Below are 22,855 nucleotides of genomic sequence, written 5' to 3'. Positions count from 1 at the left end.
CTCTAATTTTAAAATAGTTACCATGCTGGAAAAAATACAGTAAATCTGAGGTCCTCGCATCCTAAACTCACCTTACTCCAAGAGCGTGAGTGCAAGGAGACACTGTTCAGCAGTACTGATGGCAGTTCCGCGGGGGTGCGGGTCTAAGCCAGCTCTTTATGCTCCCCTGTGCTGGGCTGCAGCGGCCTCTCCGCGGGCAACAGCACCCCCCAGTGCAGAACAGCGCTGCCAGCAGGCCCGCTCCCCACCGACCGCTCCAGACAGCCCGCCCCTGACACGGCTTTCAAAGTAGAGGTTTGCTTTCTGTTAACGTTACAGTTATCGGGAAATATTTCTCAGACTTCGTTAAAATTTTCAAGGATAACAAAATATCCACTCTTTTGCAAGCATAGCGCTGTCACAGGCTGTAGAGGTGTAATAAGTTGGGAGGGAAAGAGGAATCTTTGCATATTTACATCTTTTCAACCTAGAGTCCCCTTCTTTCAACATATACCTAGATCCAAGTATAGATCTGAATCCAAAGAAGGGACATGGCTCTTTGCATCCCGGGTAAGCAGCTTGAGCCCTGAGCCCATGTGTATGCTGAGTACTTGAGGATGAAGAACACATACTCCTGAGTTCAGTTTCATGGAAAACTTTAGCCTAATCTCAAAATACTTTTCTTAACAAAAGCTAACACATCTTCTTAGTCAAAATACTTTCATACCAGCACTCCAACTCCCCAGCCAAGCTTCACTGAAAATTTCTCCAACCAGCATGAAAAGACAGTTTAATCAAAGGTCTTTTTAATGAAATCCTAACAATGGCTGGGGATTGAAAGGTGCTAGCAAAGGGAAGTGATAATAATCAGAACTCACCTTATCAGGATATGTCTTCAAAATAGAATCATAGAATCAATAAGGTTGGAAAAAACCTCAGAGATCATCAAGTCCAACCTGTCACCCAACACCTTGTGACTAAGCCATGGCTTCAAGTGCCATGTCCAATCCCCAAAGGTGCAAGATGTTAGGGCATGATTCATCTGTCCCTATATATCTAAGCTAGGTCAGATGAATCAGTTCCTAAAAGTACTAATTTGTCTCTAGTACCTTGAAAGAGAGCTTAGAGACTAGCTGAGGTGTAAACACTGTGGAGAAAGTAGATGCTGTACATGCCACAGGCAGACACAGAAGAGGTCTACTGACCTCTTCACTTTTTCACTTGGCATATTGTTGGGTTTGGTTGTTGTTTGGTTGGGTTTTCTAACCAGATCTCAAGCTGAGGTTAACAAAGGTAGCTGCAGAAGGATGTAAAACATGAGAACATGATGACTGCCAATGCATGTGTGCACCTGTGGCATATCCTGCCCAAACCACTCATATCCCTGTGGATACAACTTTGTTCACTTGCAGTTAATTCCACTCTATCCAAGTAACTGCAGCACTGGGATTTCACAAGTGGAAAAAATGCATTTCCAAACCTAAACCAATGAAGTTTGAAATCTCTGCATCTCAATTCCTAACACATCCAATGCAACCAGTACACTGTATGTACAGAAGGTAGGAAGCACACAGATTAACTGCAACAAAATTAATCTGCCCATCAATATTGGGCAATTTGCTGTATTTTAAATGTCATACCACATTGTGAGTTTATCAAAGGAAAAAAAAATGGGTTGTAGTAACATGGCCAGTATTAAACTAGAGTCAAGTTTTGACATCTTCCTAGTCTCTAGACTCAGTCTTTCAAGGCAGAATTTTCAATATTACCTAAATAATTTTCCCAGTCCAACCTGACCAGCTCTTCCAGAAACATCTGTTACTCTAAATGGAAGATTCAACACACAGGAAAAGGTTAATTTCAAATTTAGCAAACAAAAGGTACACCTACACTGCCCTGGCATCTGCCAGAGTTTTGTGCCCAAGTCTCCTGAATGTCCATGCCATTCACCCTCAAGATCCATTCTGGAGCAAGGGCTGTTGTTTCCAGGCTGGAAAGAACTAGGCAGAGACTAAGGCCCACCCCCCCCACACTGCAAGAAAGAACTGTATGAGTGTGACTCACATTGGATTTGGCTTCTCCCAGACTAACCAGTATTTCAGCTAGCATGATGTCCTAAGACATCCTTGGTGTTACACAACAAAAAGACATATATGACAGGCTGCAAACCAGCTTCCCCACAGCAGCCCAAGGCCACATCTTAAAAGGACCATACTCAAAATCAATAGCTCCATTGTTGGGAAGGTTTCTTAGCATCAGTATAAAATTATACTAAATGTAGCACAAGCTGGTTTTATACAAACTGGAGAGCAGTGTTGGTTCTAGCTCATCTATCAGTACATCCATGTAAATGCATATGAATTTTGTGTCCCACGAGTACATGTGTTTGTGTGCGTACACACATGCATGAGGGGTAACTGGTCCCTGACATAGCTGCCTAGGCTGTGCCAAAATAGATATGATCCTTGTAAGCACGACTGCAGCAGAGTTATTCTTGACCCATAATTGCTACAGTCACAATCTTGAGAAGCAGGCATCTGCTTTGCTTCTCCAGACATAAATACTACTGAGAATCCTAGCGAGAAGTCCCCTTCCTAGGATGTCACACCCCTAAAGACTCTCACATCTAATGGATTCGTTTTCACTGTTGTTCTGGTCACTTGTTCTTAAGTTTCCACAGCAGCTGGTTATTTTTTCCTTTAGGGCATAGCTATATTGCTTAACAAAAGAAGGATCAGGTAATGAGCTCAGGAATTCACACTTATTGTCACACTACTTAATTCTTGGCGAGTCTGGAAATCCATCAGCTGAACAGGAACTGCATTCTCCTGGCTTTTTACTGTAGTTTGTGTCAGTAAATGCTGAGATCGTCACTAGGTGTCAGCTGTCTCTGTTATGCCCAATACACTTCTGTATTATCCAAACCTGATGTTCAGTCAACCTGTAATACAAAGATGTCTATAGAATAGACACTAAGGATGTAAGATTTGTTTTGAGAAATGTACCATTCAGCACCAAGCTGCTTGCTCTTCCCTACCTTCAGAATGTTTTAGTTTGTACATTTCTTCCCACTGACACTTCTTCAAGTTTGTGTCATGCTTGTAATTTAGCAAGCCAGGGAGAGCACAGAAGCTCACAATTCATTCCTGCAGCCGTCTCAGCTCCAAGGAAGCAGAGCAACTCCAGCTTTTGTGTAAAGCTTCCACTGTTCTGGCTTTATTTCCAGGCAGACGGAAGGTTTAATCAGCTGACCGAGCCTGGAAAACACGGGATTTAATACACCCTGTTTTCCTGACTGCACATTTACTGTACTCAGAATGTACAGAAAGGTACAGCCTGAGCTCTATTATTTATTCAATATTTCCTGCTGAAGATAACAAAGGTCAAAAGCTAGGTCAAATGTACCCAAAGTAAAGCTTAGTTCCCTGCCTTAGTACATGCTTAAATGCTATTGATGAGATTACCAGGCAGTCCATTAAGCAATCCAATTACCCAAGATGATATGTGATACAAGGTGAATGTAATACAAGAAGCTTTTCACTATGTCAGTGGTTTGCAAGGAGCCCCAAATAGAAGGTTAAAAAATAACTCTTTACAAGCAGTTATTTACAATTGCTACCTTACTTAAAAGTCTCTCAGCAGACCCCAAAACATGAGTGGCCCTTTAGGCTTAGGAAAAGCCTAAACAAGTTAATGGAAGCTTACTGGGCTTTTTTTATTGTACCTGTTCTATGCATAAGTATTTGTGAAAACCAGGCTCAGCTGACAGGATTCTGCCCCAGAGAGTCACATGCATTCATGAAACAAGTGAAACAACACAAGGCTCTGAACTCCAAGCAGGTCTCATGTTTATTGAAAGATCTCAAGCTTAGTATTCGTGATGCACATAGCTCTTGCTGTATCACATACCTTCACAACTGCTATGTTGGCCACTTCAGATTCCTACACATACTTCCTTTCAGCACAGCAAGATGAAGTAAGTATGGCTGTTATAAAAGAAAACAGAAGTCCTGCTAGGAATTGCAACTGAAATACCACGAACCACTTTTTCCTTAACACAGCCTGAGGATTCTCTGAGTCTCAATTAAAAAAACCAATACAAATTCAAACCAACAAACCCTAATTTACAGCTTGTGTATCTTTTTGCACTTCTTTTTTTTTAAACAAAAAAGTTTTCCTCGATTAAAAATGCACTATTTGCTATGCCATGTAGCAAAGATTTTTGTAATTCTGTTTGGATTAGAGACAAAAATCTGAGTTGAATCCAACCATGGCACAGAGATGATCACCTGAAGAGAGGCAACTGACTCGAGAGGTTGCTCATACATCAACATTTGGTATGGAACTTTTGTGCAAAGCAGAGGAGCGCAGTCCTCTGCATAGTCAATGGAAAGAGCAAGGCACCTATACTACAGAATTACAGCTCCAAAGTCAGTTCCCTAAAGATGATGTGAATCATCTGCCCCACTAAATGAGGGCTTAGCCCCATTCTGAATTGAAATGGAGACAACTGAAAACTGCCTTTAATACTGTCAGGCTTCACAAGGGTGTTGTGTGGTTCTTGAACACCATGGTGGCAAGCACCACATGAGTAGCTAAGAAGTAAATAGATCTTCAAAGCAGCAGATGATTAAGAGAAGTCCATTGGCAAATTAAGTGGCTCAAGCTATAGAATCAGTGCTTTGGCTCTTCCCTCACCCGCTTGTTTTCTAGTGGTCAGTGCAAAGAAAACAAAACATGAGTATATTACATCATTCTTCTTGAAAGCCATAATCTATTGACAAACCTAAGTGAAAGTGGTTATTTCTTTTAACTGCTTCTCTTGTTCCAGGAATCTTCATGGGCAAGCAACAATCTTTATTCATAGATGGCTTGTGAAACACAAAAGGCTTCAGGGACACCATTAAATCAAGAAAAATGTAGCAATACATCAGTCCCAAAATAGAAGACTGCATCCTGACAATGGGGATGACCTCTGGCTTCATGACAGTTCTTTTGGCCAACATTGAAAAATAAAGTAATATGACATAGCTAGCTTGTAAGCGATGGCTAAAATAACACCACCCAAAAAAAGTCACTAAGTGCTTTTGAAAGTACCAACACCAAATGGATCACTGCAGTACAAGAAGTACTTCCACAAGGTACTCAGAAATGACAGATGATGGCAGTGTTCCATGCACACTGAAATACTTATTAATCATCAAGCACAGGAGGTGCTGAATGGATTATCTCGTCTTTCAGACACGTCACTACATTTACGGACGCATGATACACTCCTTTTGAACAAAACCACACTGCTGTTTTGTTAAGTACTGTGTGCAAAATCAGAGGGACACATCGAGGGTTTCTGCAGGAGAGAGAAGTAATACTGAGAAAAACAAACCAACTATGAATCCAATTCAGCAGTCGTTGCCGGCATTTTAAAAATGCATGATAAAAACCCAGTGTAGCATTGCTGCCAGAAAAGCATGTCCCAGAGAGGTGGATTCCTGGTGAACTGACACTCTGAAACACCATGCAGGTTCAGAGATACTTCCTAATCATGTTAATTATCTCGTTATACATGCGGTAAGGGGCATCAAGGCCCCAGATGAAATCCAGATGTTCCCATTCTGGAATGTTTTTGTGGTAAACCAAGTTTGTGATCTGAGTGAGCAGCATAGCAACATCCTTGGGGTCTGCCAGCCAGTCTTGTCCGCCGGTCCACACCGCGGTTGGTACAGTCATCTTCTTTATCTTGTAGAATGGGGGAGTAGACTGTGGAGGAGAAAAGCGAAAACAAAAGCATTAGGAGGAGTCTCCAACATGATACTACACTGCAGTGGAGCAGACTAGCAAATATAAGAATGTGTCAGATTTTCATTATCTCTTCCTTTCTTGGGCATCTAGAGAGGGGAGCTGAAGTCCTGACTCAACAGAAAGTGTTAACCCAGAGAAGTGCACAAGGACTTCTTTTTTTTTGTCACACTCAAGAATTGTAACATAATCAGAAGAGATGTCTACCTGGTTATAGTGAGCCATATTTGCAGCCTTGCTTCCCCAGTCATAAGCTTTGAGTTCCCCAGTCTTCACAGCCTAGAAATAAATATTCACACATTCACTAAGAAGTGAATTATTTCTGTTTTAGTAATAAAGTACTACAGGTCATCCAGAGAACAGGCAAAGGCAACAGACACAAGAAATGGCAAAATACCAAATATTAGCAAGGACAAGTGTCACTGCTTCACCTAGCATCACAGGAGAGGGAAACATTAACATTCAGTATCAGACTTTGTCCTCAAGGGACAAAGGATTTCACACTCTTTCATAGCAACAGTAGGAAAGATTAAGGAAAACAGCTCAGCATACCAAAACTCAGGATACATCAACTCCATGTTTACTTCTGAAATATTTACCTTGCTGTCTAAATGGCTAGGAGCACAGCATGGAACCTTCTTAGAAAGTCTGTTCTGCATGATTTACCACCTATTATTTTTCAGAAACAGAAGTCTGTATCACAGGGATTTGGGAAAAAAAAAAGTCTTCACCAATTTCTTTCTGAGCCAATGCTTGAACAGCTATGTGCAGAAGAACACATTGTTTCTGTATAGAGCACCAAGTCCAGTTGTATCACAAATGGACTATCACAAGTAGCACTCATGATCACTGCTTGTATGGTAAATGTCTTCTTGTATTTGCCAGCCTACTGAGCAAACTTCAGGCACAGTATGATCACGGGGATAAATGCACTGAAGTGAAATTCAAAACTAAGCCAAACAGAATGGAACAGAAAAGGAAGTCTGCTGCTCTTCACTGGCTAAAAACATTAACTTGGAATCAAAACAATTTACTGAAAGGGAAGCAAATACTTGTTACAACAGCCCTCTAAATTATTCCATTGCATTGTTTGTTGGCCTGAAATACTTAGAGTTAGCCTGCCTTCAAAGGCACAGAGGAAAGGGGCGAGCCCCTGTAAGTCAGTACCATCAAAGCAGCTGAAATGAACAGTTGCCATTCTAACAAGTGGCAGTTTCAGAATTTTGCTTGGGCTATGCTGCATACATATTTTGGCATTTTATGCCATTTAAGTATCAGAGACATCGCTATTCTACAAACAGAGCCATGAACATTGCAGATTCTGGAAACTACCTGGCTCCAGTGGATCATGTTTTGTACAGATGTCCCTGCTGGGCAGTGTGTTGAATATACATCCACTCGGCTCTGCAACAAGATAATGAGTAGGGTTTACTCCTCACAGTGCAAACATTATTGCTTCCTCAACAACTACCAAAAAAATTTCCATTCCTCTTACAACTGTTATAAGCAAAAGTTAACTGAAGCCACACATACAGCTCAAGTAAAAGATTTACATGCTTTAAGGATTACTTGAAATTAACTGCTGGACTTTAAAGATGAACTTTAAACCTGATAATAATAGCCTTTAAGCCTTTTTTTATATATTCATAATATATTTTAAAATGTGCTAGCATTCTAAAAGTTGAGAGGGCCTTAACTAATACTTAGATGGACCTCCAGTGAAACATGTTACTCCACAACTAGACAAAGCAACTGTCAGTCCAAAGTGATTCAGAACTTCATACACTTTCAGTTTAAAAGTACAAAACACCCAGGGGAAACTTAAAATCCTATCAGGCAAAAAAAATACTATGCACCATTAAAACCATGAAAACTGTGTGCTGGGCAAGGAAACATCAAAAATCCCTGCACTTTCAGCTTAATATGAAAAAAATAAATACATTTTTGCACAGAGAATGGTGACAAAAAATGCTACTAATTCTGCCTTCACTCACATGAGGGTGAACTGACACCAGATTCTGCCAATTTCAGGGTGTTAGAAACACTTTAAGAAGCATAATGGGGAAAGGTAATGACAACTGGTGTGGACTAACTAGCTTTTAAATAATCAAATAAGTCCTATGAAAAAGTCCCTTGGAACTAGAGCCACAGATGAAGCCATCATCAGGGTCAAAAATTAGTCTCAGGTAAAACAATTGCACGAAGAGATCAGGAAACAGTTCTCTTGCAAATGGTTGAAAACTACATCTTTATTCCTCACTTCCTTATCTGAAATAACGTATTCTAGATTCCCAGTAACATTTTAAAAGGTTAATTCTATCCATCCAAGCTGGGCAACTATATCTATATTCATTCAAACTCAGTATCATGAAGGCAGAATTTATTTTTTTAATAGGCACAGGTAAAGGACAATCAGTACAGTGATACACAGACAACACTGTGTCTCTGTTCACAGTAACTCAGCTATTAGAAGCTGCCCAAACATACCATATTCAAGTTTCTCTCATTAAAACCACACAAAAGAAAGAACACATTGCCACAAAGGTCATCAAGTATTCTGTGGGTGCAAACATGGGTAGCAAGCCACTTCAGCAAAAAATTCTGAGGGAGGAATTGCTTCTTTCCAAACATATCCTACAAAATAAACACATAGGACAAACTTATAATTACATAGAATCACCCAGGTTTAGATTTATACTACAACACTCTTGAGGCAATTATTTCCATTTGCACTGGTGACAGGCATGTCATATGAAAATGATTTATATCACCTTATCAATCTTGTTTGCAGTCCAATGGCAGGGTCACAGTTAGTGCTTCTGCTACAAATTTTACAGTCCATTACCCCCACAAAAATATGTGGGAAATGGGACTATTACAGAATTCCAAACCTAACCTCAAACTCTAAACAGTTTCAAGGAGTCCTACGTGGTTTCTTGTCATGAGAACTGATTAAGGTCAACATATTTTAAGCTGCATCTGCTAATGTTAAATGGCTTTGTACTTGCAACTTCTGCTCAAACCATGTGAGCAAAACCAGTTGCATAAGCTGTTGTAGCCACTTCCTCTTGATATGTATTTTGAAAACATCCAAAGATTTGAAAGTGGCCCACTGACCACTTCCTTAAAAGTGACACAGCTTTTCAAAGGTAGCAGCTGACCAGTGAGCTTGTGGCTCTCATGTACTTTTGCACTCCAGTTTTTCTGCAAGTCACCATGAGAATCAAGTTCTTCAGCCCAACTCAAACACTTGCACAGGGCACTGATCAGCTACTTCCTCATCAGACAAAGCTCTTTACACAAGGAACAAGAGACCCCACTTGTCAGTGTTACTTTTATGTATCTGCCTCTGGAGCAGGGAAATAAGGCAAACAGACACGCATTAAATGTGTATGAGTTATGTTAGAGAAGGGTTTATCTCACAGAACAAACAGCTCTGTGTGGGGATCTCCACAGGTGGCCAAAGGAAAAGTGATGGTTAAAAATGACACATAGCAGGGTGTTCACAATGGCTGGCTTCAAGCACTTACTGCAGCCTGCATCTGACTACACTCCCTTTGATGTTAATGGGGAAAGGTAAAGTCCAGAGGGTGATTCACAACATCTAAATAAAGCTGCTACTCTTAATCACGCTCTGAAGAGTCCTCTTCTGGTACTAAATGGTTGATTGTGAAACATATCTGTTGAAAGTTCATGAGAATTCAAAAGTACTCTATATAGAGCTATCTACTCATTAGTCATATGATTTCTCACAATGCAAATTCCAGAAACAGGAAGATGGAAAAACATAATTTTACTTAATTAGTCAAATTGTAATTGTAAAAAATTACTTTCAACTGACACAAACTGACTCATTAGACAGCAGTGAAGTCAGAGAAGCCACTGATAACTTTCATAGACAACTTATGCATCTTAAAACGTTTACACTCAAATACACACCTTGAGTAGCATGTCAGGAAACACTCCCAATTTTACCAGAGGACTAGTGGCAAACTTGACTGTAGCTACTGGTGCCAAGGCAAAGAACATTTTGATCTTCTTAGCCAGCTGTGGCAAAGTTGAAAAAGCAATGAAAGCTGTAAGTAATATGAGAATCATTAACAAACCTCAGTGACAGAAGTTAGATAAGAATTTTACCTGGCAGTGATTCTATAAAATTAAGGTATTCTGAGTATGCACAAGTATTTTTCAGATTAGTAGTCTGGTTGTTTTCTCCATGATCAGTTTTGGCATGTTAAAATAATCCAGTTACTGTGGAGGACAAATTAAATGAGGCAAATCAGCAGGATTTGTTTTCTTCTGAAAAAAACCCCAAATTTGTGCAAACCAACCCAACGCTCTTCCAGCTCTTTCTATCTGCAGGTCTAAAAGCACCTAAGTCAGACCTTACATACAGCAAAATATTCTGGAAATGGGGTCTTTACATGTCTGACAATTCTCATTTTGTTATGCACAGTTCAACCTGTTTTAATAGAAAGTGTACTGGTGTATCTGTGACTTCAATTTACCTTTTCAACAGCTTCCCACTTGAAATAAACACAGAAAGGTTATGTGCAGTCTTTTTTTTTTTAACTGATGAATATTCCATGAAGCAGGTAAAACCCAGAAGCAGTAAACTTTAAAAGCTTCATCATTAAATAACATATATGAACTTGGTATCATTTCAAACGCAATTATATTGTAACAAACACATCTCTTCACATACCCATTGTGGTGCCCTGTGAATGGCCAACATAAAATATTTGGTTTTGGCCAGTCTTCTTCAAAATGAAGTCCACTGAGGCTGGAATGTCATATTTAGCCATTTCATCAAAGCTGCAAAGCAAAGATAGAAAGTCAGTTGTGTAAGTAAAGTTATCAGTGTGGAAGTGGTGCATAGAGCTTTACTGCACTGCAGACCAATTGTTTGGATGCAAATTTTCCTTCTGATGAAGAATCACTTTGGTGATTTGAGTCTTCACATCATGCACAGGTTGAAGTAACTGATCATGTAAGAAGGCTGCCTCAGGATACTATACTGACCACAAAAATCCCCTTTACTGCCTCTACATATATGACAGTACAAATAACCAGAAAAAAACCCCACAACCTTATGTATTCACAGCACGTGTGCAGTTTCTCTAGTTCCTCTAGCAAGATGAGAATACCTGAAAACCCAGAATTCCTCTTGCTTCACCGTGTAGTGTATATGTTTCCTGGACCAGGTGTTCCCTCTGCTGTTTCCCAGCCATACATCATAGCCAGCATCTGCCAGCATAAAACCAAGGCTGTTGTAATCCAAGTTCGTGATCCAGTTGCTGGCATCTGCAAGCAAACCATGCTGGAGAAACACAGCAGGCCTCGGACCTGAAAAATAAAGGATTTACTTTAGCTTTCTGTTTATCTAGACTTGAGTGCCTAAGAATAATTCAAGTGAGTTATTGAAAAGCCTATTCAGAATTGCACTTTGAATATTTAATCTATTTGACTTAATCCACTAAGAAGAGCATGTGCCATGAAATCATGTTTTCACAAAAAGCTACTTTCAGTGAAGAAATTTTTCCTAATATCTAATCCAAACCTCCCCTGGTGCAACTTGAGGCCATTTCCTCTTGTCCTGCAACTCATTACGTGGAAGAGACACTTGCAAGCTCTTCCACCAGCTCCCACAGTATCCTCAGGTGGATTCCATCTGGCACCATAGACTTGTGTGCATACAGGTGGAGTAGCAGGTTGCTAACTGTTTCCTCTTGGATTGTGGGAGTTTTATTCTCCTCTTTGTCTTTGTCTTTCAGCTCTGGGGGCTGAGTACCTTGAGGATAACTTAACTACTGAGGACCGAGGCAGAGAAAGCATTAAGTACCTCATCCTTTTGTTCATCCTTTGTGACACTGTATTCCCCCCTGCACCTAATAAAGGATGGAGATTATTTTTGGCCCTCCTTTTGTTGCAGATTTGTAAAACCACTTTTTGTTATCTTTTACAGGAATGGCAGATTAAGTTGTAGCTGTATTTCCACCTTTCTAATTTCCTCCCTGCATAACCTAATGATAATCTTACAATCTTCTTACACTCTCTACTCAGCTAGGCCTGGCTTCTTCCCCACCTGCTCATCTTTTGGCACAAGGGGACAGCCTGCTTCTGTGCCTTTCTTTAAGATTTCCTTCTTGAACAATGTCCAGCTTTCCTGGACTCCTTTGTCACTGGTGGGCCTACATGAGAAAGAACTTTCACCCCATGACTTGAGTAGTTAAAAGAACAACCACAGTCAAGACCCAGGCGAAATTTAGGAAGCCTCTCTCCCAACTTCCTCATCCTGAAAAGGGAAATGTCACTTATGTGGAATATACATTAAAAAAAATGAAGGTTCTTGCTTCTACACAAAGAAAATAAACTAACATGCAAACCTTTAGGAGAAACATGACCTTCAGAAAATCCAGAGACCTGTCTCTGGACCTTGGATTAGCACAGGTGTTTCCCTGTGCATTTTTTTCGCCTGCTTTAACAACTGATAACAGTGTAACTTCAGCTTAATGCAACAGATTGCTGAGGAATTTACCTCCTACAGTGACACATCATTCTACTACAATACTTACTCACAAAATACTTCCCCCATTGATAATTCAGACTTGGATCTTTCAGTAGCAACAGCCCAATCACAACTGTTTCAGTCACCTACAACTCCCATTCCACACCATGTCCATAAATGTTTGCTCTGAGCTCTAAACTGCAAATCAGCAATATTGCTCCCTTCTGGCAAACTTTATACCCATGACAAGGAAGCTTTTCAGTGCCTCCTTTTCCCTGTTTGTTAAAAAAAAAATAATCACATTGTAGTGTACTGTCCCTGCAATCAGAGCAACTCTCCAGCAGTGCCAAACTGGTACTGGCAGCAGTGCAGTTCACTGCAAGTGTTTACCCCGTTGCAATAATACTTCATTGTCACTGCTTTATGAACAGTGTGTGGGATTTTCAAGCCAAACATTAAATTTGCTTCCAGTAATGTTCATGTTTAGCTTTGATACCATCATTCCTTTTACTACACTCAGATCAACCAGCTTCTGATTTTCTGAAGAGGAGGCTCCCCTCAAGCTGCTACTTGCATGTTTCATAACATATCAAGGGGGAAACTGTTTAACTGCTTTATTGCTTTAATTCTGTTCTCCCAAGAGCCTCCAAGTTCTGCCATTTCCCTTTTCACTTTAGGAAGCAGTCACCAGATCTGCATGTGAATTGTACAGGCATATGACAACCCCCAGAGGGAAAATAAGCAAGGTAGGTCCTTAAAGTAGACTTTCTGCTGGGGAACATTTTGTTCTCTTGACTGCACCCCCAGGAAGCTGAAGACAGATTTATTTCCATGCTCTTCTTTCCCATGCTATGCAGCTGTTTTAGATTATTAGTTAATACTAAAACCAAAAGTCATTGATGTTTTGCTTTTAGGTTCTCTGGATGTTCTTCTGTTTTTTGTTCTTTTTTAAAGCTATAGAACTGTAGGGTTAGTTCCAAAACATCATGTGGTATGTAATTCCAAGGGATCCTATTCACATTATGCAGGTATTGCAAAAGAAGTATTATAGCATATGTACACTAAGTCAGCAGTACCATTGGTATCTTTCTGAGAAAAGATACCAAGTCTATAAAAACTGAAGATCAACATGAACTTTGAAATCTTCGTTCTTCCAGAGATCATACTTCCCCAAATGTGCTTAGTAATCCTTGTTTTGAAAATTAAAGCACTTTGCAAAACATGAACTTGGGGTCGAGGGTGTGGCAAGGGGAATGTGGAGAATTCCCACAGGTCAGGAAACTTCTGTTTGCTTATGTCATCAATGATGGATTTGACAAAAATCAACAGGTACAAAGGCAGCCTTTTTCCTCCTGAGGAAACCTGTGGACTTCTCTGGAATTAAGTACAATGACACCTGCCAGGTTTGACTGGCCTCAGCCATGTACTGATCTTTACACACTCACCTTGCGAGAGACTGAACAGTACAAACATCCTAACTCATACAAAACCAACAGATAAGCTCAGGAGGACTGTTGCTTGGCCTTTGGCAGAGGAGAAGGTTTTTCCACAGATTTTTTTCACACCCCAGGCTATTGAACAATCACAGATTTCTTTTGTGAGCTCCACGTTTTTACCTCACATCCTTGGTTTTGTCACCCCAAAGGGTACTAAGGCAGTCAGAATATGTATAGTTTCTATGCAGACAGGCTATTATTTTATGGATGCAATTTTCTGTAGCATCTTTCATATAGGGTGGTGACAAGACTGATACCAACTGCAGCCACTGCTGCTTAAATACCTTATGCAGTCTGCGAGTACAGCAAACCAAAGGATACGCATGTCTCTTCTTCCATATCCTGTCCCCACAAAAACCTTTGCCCGTATCATTTTCCTAATTTTCAGCTTACATTCACCCTATCCTTCACAGAACCAGAGAACTGTTTTGGTTGGAAGAGACCCCTAAGACTCCGAGTCCAACTTTCAACCTAACACCACCACGGCCATTAAACTATGTACCCAGGTGCCTCGTCTATATGTTTTTTGAACACCTCCAGGTATGGTGACTACCACCTACCTGGGCACCCTGTTCCAATGCCTGACCACTCTTTCTGCAAAGAATTTTTTCCTAATAGCCTACCTAAACCTCCCCCAGCACAATTTCAGTCCATTTCCTCTCCTATCACCTGATACTAGGGAGAAGAGACCAACCTCCATCTCACTACAACCTCGTTTTGGTTGTTGTAGAATTTTGTTGTGGGTGATTTTTTTTGTTGTTGCTGTTAAGAAAAGGAACAAAGAGCTATCACTAACTAACACTAATTTCTTTCCACTTTCCAAATGTGGTTTTTGTCTAGTCTCTAGTTCACAGCCTTGTCTGCAATGGCTCAACCTTCAGGAAAAAGTCATCCCCAAAAGTGTACACAGGTAACAGAGAGCACAAACACTATTAAACAAGTGAAAGAGCCAGATAGATACAGATCTAGTCTTCAACCCACCAGTATGACTTGCAAAAAAAACCCTGGAAAGAAGGCACTGCTGACTTTTCATTATTTTCTATAGTACTGCTGCTGACATATCTTTAGGTAATTTTGAAAGGCATGTTGTTGAACTTGTTTTAGCCTCTACATGCAAGAGAAACATAGCTTTAAAGAAGGAATGATGAAGAGAAGAAACAAGAGGCAGAAACAGGGAGGATCTCCAGTCACCTGCAATAATTAGTCTCTCTCCTCCCCACCTCCTCAACTGTATATACTCTCCATCCCTTCCATGGTATTATACCAGCTTTGACAGTAATTCTTACAGCTTGTAAGAGTGCTCTGGTGGCACATGCAAATGCTCCTCCCAGTCCCCCATCAAATTACATCCATAAAGCAACACTGTCTGTACCAACTGTTGTCAACTACCTGTTACACTCGTATACATTGCAAATGGAAGTATTACACTCAACATGCTCTGAAGGGATTTTATTCTTTTACCTATTTAAGCATAGAATACATAGAATAAACCAGGTTGGAAGAGACCTTCAAGATCATCGCGTCCAACCCATCAACAAATCCAACACCACCTAAACAACTAACCCACGGCACCAAGCACCCCATCAAGTCTTCTCCTGCAAACCTCCAACGATGGCGACTCCACCACCTCCCCAGGCAGCCCATTCCAATGGGCAATCACTCTTTCTGTATAGAACTTTTTCCTAACATCCAACCTGAACCTCCCCTGGCACAGCCTGAGACTGTGTCCTCTAAAACACAGTAGTATGCAGGATTTGTCTGGTTGCACCTTACTGCAAAGGGAGCTTCAGAGAGGTTAACATTAAGTAACAAGTTCTCACTGTATACAGAAATCAGACAATGATTATTTTGTGAACACTGCAGTGGGAACCCTAGTAGTTTAGTTTTATTTCACCAAAAGAGGCATGCAAACTGCACCACTTTGAAAAATGGTCAGGCATTTTTAACAAACTTATTTGTTACCAAAAAAAAAGCATTTTTAAAAATGGAGCTTGGAATAACCAAAAAATGTTATAGTCAATCTCTTTTCAAGGCACTTTATCCCTTAAAAAAAAAATAAATCCCACATAACCCTTACTTTTAACTTCCTAGAAAATCCAGGCTTCTCAGCCCCACCACCACCCCCCTCCCCCAAAAAAGTAAAATACAACAACAACAAAAATATACCAGGAAAAGATAGCTTTATGTGTCCTCCTTTACTTAAATCACTCTATATGTATGTGCCTGATCTAATTTGGCTGTGACATCCACCAATAAAACATTTTAACTGCATGGCTCATACAGTCTTTGATCCTTTTCTGGATTATCACATGAGCAAATGGTTTCAGAACAAAGAGAGTTTGTCCATGACTTTCTATTTTTCCAAGCAGACACATACCTTTGCTCTTCTCCAGACCTTTTCTTCCATAAGGAATTCTGTTAATGGACAGGATGTATCCATCTTCTGTTGTCACTTCATACTCCTCACTAGGGTATCCCCTGAAGGTAATAATTTGACTCTGAAGAAAGAAAAGAAAGCACCTCAGAGTCAGACTGCCAGCCGCCTCAGTTCATTAACATGAGCAAAGCACTCCAGGTTCCTTCCAAAATTAAAGGACGCGGTAGGAATGTGCCATACCACACATCCATTAAATGTAGACATGCTTTTTTATGAGACTCATTCCAGTGCAGAGTCAGGAACCAGTCAGAGCACAAACCATACACTAGGGGTTTGGAAGGATTCCCTAGCATGTCTCTGTCCACTGCCCAATTGGGTACTCATACACCGCTTACAGTAAGAAAGGAGACTGAAGTGCTCAAAAGGGGAATATGGTAACAGAGTAAACCACCAAACATGTGGATTCAGCAGCCAAAAATTGAAACTGTCAGCTCTCAAGGAAAGCAGTATCTTCAGTAACAAACAAGTGAGGACAGCAAAATGCCATTGGCACCCCAGCAGCATATGGAATAAGAGGAGGAAGAGTTCATCTCTCCTGAAGGGAAAGGCTTCCTTAAGAATATTTCAGATTTATATCTGAATTCAAATTCTTTATTTTACAGAGGACACAACCACGTTTAAGCTGCGTGCTGAAATAAACCACAAACACAGCATCTTTAAAACACACTCTTCACATGCAAGCTGCCAACAGCACCACCTCAGCTCACAGCTTCAGGTGCCATTTCTTACTCGCCTTTCTCCTCAAGCCCTATGTCCATTGTAGAACTTCTAAGTCCCTTTGCAAACAATCCACATGAGAAAATAATAATAGAAATATCCACACTTGTTTAACGCAATGATTTCATATATATGTTCATTAATAAGCTTATCTCCCGTCTCTTATGTCTGAAGCTTTATGTTACTTTGATGCAATTCCATCAGGACAAAGAACTTGCAATTTAATTTGTTTCATGACAGCAAGCATGCCTTGAAAAAATGTAAAACATGCAAGACATGACCAGAGTTCTGTTCTTAGACTGCTGGGCAAGGAGGAACATTTAATTAAACATGCTTTTTCTTTTAAATTGATCTTTAATAATCACATTAATCCACACTGACATCAACATTCCAGCATGATTTTAAGTCTAAATTCCATTCAAATGCCTTAGACTAAATGACTACTTTCAGTCCTCAAAGTTGGATTTTGATGGTAACATCGAGTCAAGAACTTCTTTTCTCACAGACCTTAAGCATTTCTAGATTGAAGTATCTTCTCACACGTGAAAAACTTGCAGTTTGGATGGGGTTGAGCAAATAGTAATTCATAACAATTACTAACAGGAAATATTTCCTGGAGTTGGCTATTGCGGCAAGTGAACTTAAAGAGAGCAAATGCCAAATGGGAAGAAAAGCAGTTGCGGGGCTGAACACAGGAGCATCGGGCTAGCAGCACAAGTGTGCCTCATAAACATGCACTTTTCTAGCACTTCAGGAGGATCCTGACTTGCAAAAAAACCACAGGTCTGGGCCTGAAAATACGTGAAACATCACCCACGGGCAGCATAGTACCAAGGGCCTGCAAGAAGAAGAGACAGAGGGCGTATAGGCAGGTGTAAATAAGCAGTAGCATGCTGACTGCTGACCAGTGGCTGAAGCATGCCCGTGGAACCGTAAAGGTGCCGTACGCCGCCCAGACACCCCTCTGCTCCTCTCTTCGCCCCCTTACACCCCGCAGCCACAGCCGGTGACAAATCTCGGACACCTTCCCCTCACTGCCGCGCCCCACCGCGCCACTCACGATGTTCATGTTCGTTTCGGGGTCCACATGTCTTCTCCCGCTGGTGAATGCGCCCGACCCTGCGATGGTCTGTAGCAGGAAAGCGACCACCAGGCCCCGCATCCTGGCCTTACGGGAAGCAAGCAGGAGGCCCCGGCTCGCCACGGCGAAGCAGAACTCGGCTCTGAGGCGGGACAGGCGGGCCCCGTCGAAGCTTACGTACCGCCCCCCCGAGCGCGGTGACCGGCACGAGACCGCGTGACAGAGGCGGGGGCGACCCTGGCTGACAGGGCGAGGGCAGCCGCGGGCTAGTTACAGCGGCGGGGAGGCAGCCGCGGGCTGCAGCAGTTGTAGCAGCCCCGAGCGGGTGAACGAGCGCGGCTGGCCCCGCCGCACGGCGCTGACAAGCAGGGCACCTGGGTCTGCCCCGCACCCCTTCGTGCCTCTCCCTTGGAGTTACTCTGTCGCAGCAGAACCACCCGGCGGCACAATGACCCACCCTCCGCGGAAAGCTGCTGCTGCAGCGCCAGGACGGACCTGCACCGCTGCCCGCCGGCCCGCTGCTCCCTGTGCAGATGAGCGCGGCGGGAGGAGGGCGCTAGGCCAGCGGAGCCGCTCAGGTCATGCGGCGCGGCCTATGGGCGGTGGCAAAAACCGCCAGGCCCACCCCCACCGGGCTCCGCAGGGCGGGAGCTTGCCCCGGGGTCGAGCCCACCGATCCTCGCGCAACCCGCGGCCCACTGCTGCCACTGTGCCACTGGCCTCCATCGCTCGGCGACGAGGCGAGGGTGCGCGGCCTTGGACTGCCTGAGCCGGTGTGATTCAGCGTTTGTCAACAATGTCCGCCCGCCCCCCCCCCCCCGCCCCCCCCCGCCCCGCAGACTCCACTTTCAGAACTCTTTCAGCCCTCCTCGTCTCCTGCATCTGTGCCTCATCCGATGTCTCCAGAAACTATCTAAGTGCCTCCCTGCGAGGATGTGTTTATTTTCTGACCTGATCCCACCCCAGAGCCGCAGCAGTCTCCAGGGGGAATGGGTCAGCAGCAAGGAGGGGATGAAGCCTTGTCCACCGCGCCGCCTTCCCGTAGCTGGAGCATCCTTGGGGGAAGCCTTGCCAATGCACTACACACCTGCACGTCGGGAAGACCTCGACCTTTGTATAGCACTATAAAGCGTTGTCAGCGATCACTATTATTCTTACACAAATAGATCATTTATTCATTGCCTTTGAGAATAGTATAAATCTATGTAATACAAACAGGATTAAATTACATACAAGCACACACTTTTAGCACAGTTTTATCTTCATGCTCTGAGGCAATTAATTGGCACTGCACTGCATATCTGTAATTTCTCAGAAAAGCGTGCCTGTGGTCAGGGAATGTGAGACCAGGTTTACAGAAACTTGAATGAAATTCAATCCTATAATGTAAATACTCATGTTACTAGGTCCAGGTCCATAGCAATACCTGCAGACTAATACAGAAACCTGATATACATAATGGTAGAAGAGGTGTGTCAAGAACAAAAAATACTTCTCATTATTTAGAAAGCATTAAGATTTTAATTGAAAAAATTATGTTCTCATAGTATCTCCCTTTCCTGATACACAGGTACACTTGATACAAGTGGCACTATGGCACCCTTTGCATTCTTGGATCCCATTTCTTACAGTTGTGTGCTTTTAAAGACTCCTCAGTTTCTGTTTCCTATGAGCAGCTGTTCGAGATTCAGACACAAGTTTCACTTTCTGTTTCCCTGTTAATTACCCACGGATTAACTAATAACAGGAACACATAAAAGGGATGTCCTCACAGCAGCACCACTAGTTTGGTTTTGAAACTACATGAAGCCAAGTGACTAGAGAAGGAAAACCATGAGGTGAGTATGCAAGCTACCTTCTGAAAGTTGCTTTTTTTGCTATGCCATGGGAAAAAAATGCTTATTATTTATATAAATGTAATCAGTAAGGGACTTTCAGGGTTGAAACAGCAGAAAATATTACAGAATATTTACTGGAAGAATCAAAAGAGAATAAGGATGGTACTGAATATTGTAATGTTACTGCTTCTCTGGCAGGGGTCAGTCCCTGTGCATGGAACTGACAGAAAAACTATGTGCATGCAGTTCAGGGATGAAATCCAGGTTGCTACTGTAGCTGGTGTCCAGCCAATGGGTGACTGACAGTGATGCATTTGAGAATTTACTTTCCCATTTTGACAACTGCAAGGACCAGCAAGCAGGTTCTGGGGTGCATTTTCTGGAGACCATCACATGTGCACAGCGGCACATGCATACGTGCACACACAACTAGAGTTGTAAACAAGTAAATTGCGTTTACTGGCTTCATGTTGAACTAAGCTAAATTGTGTTTCATTTGCATCACAAGTCTGTGACATTCATGAAAATTCATTTCCCAAAAAAATGCCTTTTCATTAATTACTCTCCACTGTTGTTTGCAACCATGACACTTTTATGGTTCCCAGTTGAGGCAATAAGAAGCAATACACACTTTAATTTAATGGTACTGCTTAAATGCTTCCAGCTATTCCTGCAGTCTGCTGATTTGGGAGCCAGTGTCTGTTCTGTGGTATTTGCAGCCTAAGGTTTCTAACAAGATAGCATAACAAACTTATTCTCTGTTCCTTTTCAACTCAGATGAACTGTAATTGCCTCACATGAGGCCTTCTAATTGGGAACTGTTACTAATACCAATCAAAAATGCTAGTTAGGCAGAGGAGATTATTTGAGAAAGGCAAAGAAGTCTGTAAAACAACATATGCATGAACGACATTTATAAATACCAGTTTGATCTGAGAAAGTTTTCTATTGGATTACCTGTTTTGAGTAGGCTTCAGCAATTGTTACCAGCATAGGAAATGTTCCTCAGACCCAGCCAGCTTTACCATAGAGACTACATTCTCCTCTTTGACATCCAGAACACTATCTCTGTGTAAGAGGTACTCTTACGCACTGGCAAGGAGAATTACTCAAATAACCTTTCAGCTCTTTAGACCTGTCTTCCTACGGCTTGGGCTTGTTTGAAGTATTGTTTACTAGTGGCACCTGCTAAAGTATTGTCTGGTTTTGAGATACATCATGCCTAGTTTAAAAACAAGAGAAGCAAAAATCGAATGGAGTGTAAGTAAGTTTATGGGGGGTTTTTTATTCTTTTTTTTTCAGTACTGTTTCAAATAATTCCTTGAGGAGTGCCCTGCAGCAGCTAGAATGTTATTTTACATGGCCTTTGCTGAAGGATGATGTGGATCTCAATGACCTAGAGGAGAAAATAGGCTATCAGATTGAGTTTTTAATAAAAGCCAGGATCAGAAGTTATAATCTACTATCCTATGTATGCCACCTAAAGAATTCAAATGAGGAAGCCCTGAGAACTCTCCAAAAAGCTGAAGAAGAAGTTAAAAAATATCATCCAGATGAAATTGCCAGGAGAAGTCTTGTAACCTGGGGGAACTATGCCTGGATCTATTACCACATGGAGAGATATGAAGAAGCTCAAACTTACGTAAGCAAAGTGGAAAACAGCTGCAAAAAGCTTTCAAGTACTCCTCATTGGAAAGCTCAGCTTCCTGAGATCTATGCTGAGGAAGGATGGGCACTAATAAAATTTGGGGAAAAACACTATGAGAGAGCAAAGATTTGCTTTGAAAATGCTCTGCAGAATGAACCAAACAATCCAGAATTTAATGCTGGCTATGCAATAGCGATGTATCGTTTGCAATATCATTTTAAGAGTCAAAGACAGTCCCTGGAGCTCCTGAAGCGTGCAGTAGAACTGGATCCAGAGAATACTTCTGTTGTGGCATTACTTGCAGTAAAACTTCAGGACTTAAGGCAAACTGATGAAGGGGAGAGATACATTGAAGAAGCAATGAAGAAAACTCCTGATCATCCTGATGTCCTGCGATATGCTGCCAAATTTTACAGAAGGAAAGGAGAATTGGACAAAGCAGTGAAGATTTTGAAGAAGGCCTTAACAGTGACACCAAATTCTGCCACTTTGCTTCACCAGCTAGGACTCTGCTACAGATCAGAGTTGATTCAACTGAAAAAGGCTGAAATACACCCACCTCAAGAGCAAGTGGATAGACTCATCGAACTTTGCATTTTTCATTTTAAAAGTGCAATAGACAAAAAGACAACATTTTTTCATTCATATATGGACCTGGCAAACATGTATGCAGAAGGAAAAAGGTATAAAGAAGCAGAAGACACTTTTCAGAAAGCATTTCAGGTAAATAATCTATCCAATAATGATAAACAACAATTCTACTACTGTTATGGCAACTTTAAGCTCTTTCATGTGAAAAAAGAATCTGAAGCCATTGAGCATTACATAGATGTGCTGAAAATTAAAGAAGATTCTTTTTACTCCAGTAAGTGCAAAAATGTTCTTGAGAAATTGTTGGAGAAGAGAATTCAGAGAGGTTCAAGAGATGCAGCAGATTTTGGCAGACTTGGACTTGTTCATAATCTAAGTGGTGAGAAACATCAAGCAATCAAGCGCTATGAAGAAGCACTTGCATTGCATCCTGACAATGAAGACTATTTGAGTGCCTTATGTGAGCTACGACTTTCCATCTCAAACTAAAGCTACCCAAATCCTTCATACTTAAAAAATCCCAACACCACAACCCAGGACACCAAAACAAACACGCAAAACCTTTTCATTTTGCATGTGGTGATTGTTCATCTGTCCGTTCACCAACAGAAAGCCTGAATAATTGCTCAGGTATCTTAATCTTCAATGCTAGCACTGGTATAAAGGTTGTGTTTAAGTGGTTATCTGTAGAACACTTCTAAGTTGTGAATATAAAGAAAAGCTTTTTTTCACTGTGAGGGTGACAAAACACTCTAATGGGCTGC

The 22,855-nt window shown here is 41.6% G+C and overlaps 2 protein-coding genes across 2 annotated transcripts; one reads left to right on the top strand and one right to left on the bottom strand.

Moving 5' to 3' along the window:
* Positions 1-3,696: 3,696 nt before the first annotated feature.
* Positions 3,697-18,216, bottom strand: LIPA (lipase A, lysosomal acid type). Its single transcript, XM_009897726.2, has 9 exons — positions 17,994-18,216; positions 16,157-16,277; positions 10,923-11,121; positions 10,481-10,590; positions 9,715-9,851; positions 8,263-8,409; positions 7,108-7,179; positions 5,983-6,054; positions 3,697-5,736 (listed from the first exon to the last, which is right to left on the bottom strand). Exons 1-9 carry the CDS (start codon positions 18,093-18,095, stop codon positions 5,503-5,505), a joined length of 1,194 nt encoding a protein of 397 aa, XP_009896028.2. The 5' UTR covers positions 18,096-18,216; the 3' UTR covers positions 3,697-5,502.
* A 787-nt stretch (positions 18,217-19,003) lies between these two features.
* LOC104297782 (interferon-induced protein with tetratricopeptide repeats 5) lies at positions 19,004-22,637 on the top strand. The gene is made up of 2 exons (XM_054163651.1): positions 19,004-19,128; positions 21,155-22,637. Exons 1-2 carry the CDS (start codon positions 19,004-19,006, stop codon positions 22,578-22,580), a joined length of 1,551 nt encoding a protein of 516 aa, XP_054019626.1. The 3' UTR covers positions 22,581-22,637.
* Positions 22,638-22,855: the final 218 nt, after the last annotated feature.

The sequence above is a fragment of the Dryobates pubescens genome, chromosome 8 (assembly GCF_014839835.1).
Source record: "Dryobates pubescens isolate bDryPub1 chromosome 8, bDryPub1.pri, whole genome shotgun sequence".
Classification (NCBI taxonomy): Eukaryota; Metazoa; Chordata; class Aves; order Piciformes; family Picidae; genus Dryobates; species Dryobates pubescens.
The sequence above is the reverse complement of the archived record's forward strand: the minus strand, read 5'-3'. Positions and strand labels throughout refer to the sequence as shown.

Excerpts from the sequence above, each read along its gene's own strand:
- LIPA (XM_009897726.2), bottom strand. The coding sequence starts at position 18,095 with ATGCGGGGCCTGGTGGTCGCTTTCCTGCTACAGACCATCGCAGGGTCG. Across the intron at positions 16,278-17,993 it reads CCGAAACGAACATGAACATC|AGTCAAATTATTACCTTCAG; the intron begins GTGAGTGGCGCG and ends TTCTTTCTTCAG. Across the intron at positions 9,852-10,480 it reads TTCACAGGGCACCACAATGG|CTTTCATTGCTTTTTCAACT; the intron begins GTATGTGAAGAG and ends TATTACTTACAG.
- LOC104297782 (XM_054163651.1), top strand. The coding sequence starts at position 19,004 with ATGGGTCAGCAGCAAGGAGGGGATGAAGCCTTGTCCACCGCGCCGCCT. Across the intron at positions 19,129-21,154 it reads TCGGGAAGACCTCGACCTTT|TACTGTTTCAAATAATTCCT; the intron begins GTATAGCACTAT and ends TTTTTTTTTCAG.